This window comes from Botryllus schlosseri, chromosome 5 (genome assembly GCF_051294905.1).
Source record: "Botryllus schlosseri isolate E-star chromosome 5, Bs_hap1, whole genome shotgun sequence".
NCBI classification, from domain to species: domain Eukaryota; kingdom Metazoa; phylum Chordata; class Ascidiacea; order Stolidobranchia; family Styelidae; genus Botryllus; species Botryllus schlosseri.
The window spans coordinates 3,246,191-3,250,049 of NC_137240.1; the positions used below are offsets into that span (position 1 = coordinate 3,246,191).

A 3,859-nucleotide genomic window follows, 5' to 3' on the forward strand; every position below is an offset into this window, starting at 1 on the left:
TAAACATGTCTTAAACAAAGTATTTTAAAACACCGTTTGTTTTAAATGCAACCCTAACTCCAAAAGCCGGTTAAGGCCGTTTTCGGATGCTTTAGTCAAATTTAATACAATAATATTAGCTGAAGAAACTGACATTCCCATCGTGACTTATACGAGTAAGACTGTTGGCATGCGCACTGTACCTTGATACCGATGCCTCGGTGGTGATTGTTAGATATCATCAACTATATAGGTTGTTTTCCTATTGCAGTAGTCTTGTTAACCCCCGCACCTCTTCACGTTTTTTTACCATGGATACGGCATCTCAATACTGGGCACATGTTCTATAACCCATAGTAAGTGCAAGGCCAACCAGGCGAGTTATAGTCCTGTGTTAAAATCGGTAATTAACGGCTGTCTTTATACATACTCGATATCCAAGGGATCAGTCACTATTAGGGTTACTATATTTTGGAATAGGGAAAAGAGGACACTTTTACCAAATCAGAAAAGTTGGATGATCAAAACTGAAAACAGCCGATTTCGCTATATATTTAGTGGGTTGACTAACAAAAAGGTCGTCACTTTCAATCGAACCACGAATTTCCTATTTAGCGTCATTTCATGCCCATTTCACTCGAATCTCTCCATTATCTTATATATAGCTGTAAAAGCTGCAAAGGAGGACGAATTTCCAAAAAGGAGGGCATTTAGGCGTCCTTAGAGGACATTTTCAAAAACCTGAAAAAGGAAGACAAATCCTCCTAAAGGAAGACGTATGGTCAGATTGGTCACCCTAGCCACTATTCAAGTTTAAATATTTTATTTCATAAATTGTTTTTAATGGCAGCTTCTACAAAACCAACTATGACTTTGGGATGATGGCGCGCATTTTAAATGGTAGAGGACGGGTTGTTGAAGCAAAATTTCGGCAAGCGAGTCCATTCTTTACATTACGGGCAGACAGTATGCCTCAATGCTCTGTGTTTGTGGTCATTGATTGAATGATTAGTGATAGAATGATTGGCTGTCCGGGCCCCATAATGATAATTTGCAGTCTTGAAGGATAGAGTCGCAAATAATTGATTGATTCTTTGATCGCCTTGTGAAATGGCACCACATCGTTCGGTGCGATCCTATTGCGCAGTTGATTCTTGTTCGAGCATCGAGACCTGTTGGCGCAAAGCTTCACAAAAAGAGACCGGAGATGGCAGGGACACAGCATGATATCCCGCAACCATCAACGCCTGCAAGGAGGAAGACGGTTACCATTGATGAAGCGGCACAGTCTCCAGAAGCAGCCAGTCAACAATTGGTCCCTGAATCTGCAGGTGAGCGCTGATCGCATCTCAGTATTTAGCGCTCGCATCTCAACTGTGGAAACGAAATGGCAAATAATTGAGATTGGTCATTTTTCCAAGTGGTCTAATAGTGATACCAAGACAATAACTACAATGCATTTTCGAATTTAATGGCAAATATTGATGAGGTTTGTGTAGTGGTTTCACGTCTTGTCAGACCAAAATAATAAGTCATCTGCTGCAGATTGATTTGAATTGTATGCCTTGTGTTTGGATTGTATACATCAAATTTCGTATGTTCAGAACGTTGAACAATATTGTGTGTTGCGCTATTTGTTTCTCGATTTCCAAACCCTTGTTCAATGCAAATGGAGTACATTACTTCGACAGTGGATTTTTATGCAGTTTTTGTTATCACATTCGGGGATGTGAGCCAAGTACGCTGTCGGTTGGTATAATACAATTACTGTATTTAGAGCAGTATTTTGAGAGAATTCTGGTTATTAAGTAGAGCGACATGCAGTTAATTTAATTTGTGGAATGTTTTTACGCTCCAATTCTGTGATCTCATTCCGGTTTTCCTGAAAATGCTATAAGAGAAGTGTATTTACGAAACGTGCCTTGTACAGCTTGATGTGCAGATATTTGCCGCTCTCATGAGGCTTACGCATGCTTCAATACTCCGGGATTACCATATGGTCTCCTTTTAGAGGATTTGTACTTTGTTCACAAAATGCCCCCCCTTCGCTCAAATGCCCTCCTTTTTATTCTAAAATGCCTCCAAAAGACAACGAATCACAGAAAATGTTAGCCGAGCCCACGCGCGACGGGTATTTCGGGAGTCGTCTTGAAAAATGACAATTTTCTAGTCAACTACGCCAACGTGAGGTAAAAGTGGGTATTTCGGGAGCCCAGTTGGAGAAATGACTTTTTTAGTGAACCCAACGAAATTAGCTCTATAATTATGAGAATCACCGATTTTCTCGTCCGGAAAGTTGCTTTGCAGTTTGTGAAAAGTATGCTTTCTGGATCTAATAATATGGTAACCGTATACCATAGTTTTATCTTGATTTCAGGTTTCCTTGAAAATACTACACGATAACTGTATAGTACAAACCGCGAGCCAAACTTGCTGTACGGACATTTCTAATTCTCACGCTTGTGACAATGAACTCTGATTTTACATTTCATTGCCTTCTTTAATTCGGAATAGACTATTAGTGTCCCGTCATTGTCAATTCTAATCCAATTTGGAAGGAACTGTGCAGCTATCATTCTAAACAATTTGGAAAAGCTGCAGTTCAGTATGATTCAGAAGACTATGGAGAATTTATTTTTCTGAAGATGCTGATACGTTTTAGATCGTCCGCGCGCCACTACTTGGGAACTACGAAAGTTTTGCTGCACCAGAACCACGATGTGGATCACTGGCATCGTGGCTTTCAGTGTCGGAGTCATGATGGCGGTCGACAATATATGGCTCCTAGCTGTTATCGGGATATTTGCCGGAATTCTAGTAATCGGCGCGGTGTCGGACGACTGTGTCAGAGTCTGGCGCCGCGAATACCGAACGTACAAAGATACGCGGCGTCTATACTGTAGAAGATCAAGCGGGTATCGATATCCGTTTCCCGATGATTCTAACCGAGAAGACGATGTGATCGAAGCATCCACACAACCGATCCTATTGGGTAGAGTCCAATACCGATCGCTCGTCACCCCGTCTGATTTATCAGGAAGTGCGGAGATGTCTTCACAAATAACGTTAGAACGAGGATTAACCCCGCTCGAGATAAATTCACCGTCCCCCACTCGCCGCCTGCTGGACAGCCGTTCGACGACTTCGGACGCGCAAGTTACAATTCACGAATTACCGATACAACAGGAGTGTTCAATATCTGCACGTAGTCCAGAAGACCCGTCCCGCGATACCACGTCTTGACCGTGAATTTTCAGAAACATCAACATTTTAAAACAACGAATAATGCACATTTGATAACGATATGTTTTTATTACTGCTCTTCAGCAAGATTTCTGTTTGAAAGATCGATAATAAATGCATTGAAACGTTTGTGTAGATTTGTGTATTGCGAATATTGTTCATGGATTAATTCACTCACGACTTCGATTGTGGGAGAATAGTGAGACAGGGACTCCGTGGATGGGTCTATTGTAAACGTGGGTCCAGTATGCTGACAATAGTAACGGGGTCTTAGTTGAGAGTCGAGTTCGGCTTTACCTTTGAGATGGGTTATCATGAGGGTGAGACTGACTTGGTGGTTCATCGAAATCAATCAACTGCCTTCAACAAACTGCAACTTATTAGATGACTGTAGCTAAATAATTATTTTATGGAGGAGACAGCGTAAGTTAGCATACCTAGCAGGCGTGAATGTGGTGTAAAACGTTGAAAATCAATTATATTTCTCGATATAACCTAAACAGTGTATATTGGTGTCCGGCATATTGACAAATATGCTATAGTCCGACTCCTACCTTGCTTCTTCAAATGGCATCCGTCATCGTCACCTGTCAAAACAAATATGAATCCGACTCTAGCCAAAAATTGAAAAATCCTG

The 3,859-nt window shown here is 41.3% G+C and overlaps 1 protein-coding gene across 1 annotated transcript; it reads left to right on the forward strand.

Moving 5' to 3' along the window:
- Positions 1-1,089: 1,089 nt before the first annotated feature.
- On the forward strand, positions 1,090-3,357 carry LOC145438660 (uncharacterized). Its single transcript, XM_080316012.1, has 2 exons — positions 1,090-1,310; positions 2,642-3,357. Exons 1-2 carry the CDS (start codon positions 1,187-1,189, stop codon positions 3,220-3,222), a joined length of 705 nt encoding a protein of 234 aa, XP_080172138.1. The 5' UTR covers positions 1,090-1,186; the 3' UTR covers positions 3,223-3,357.
- Positions 3,358-3,859: the final 502 nt, after the last annotated feature.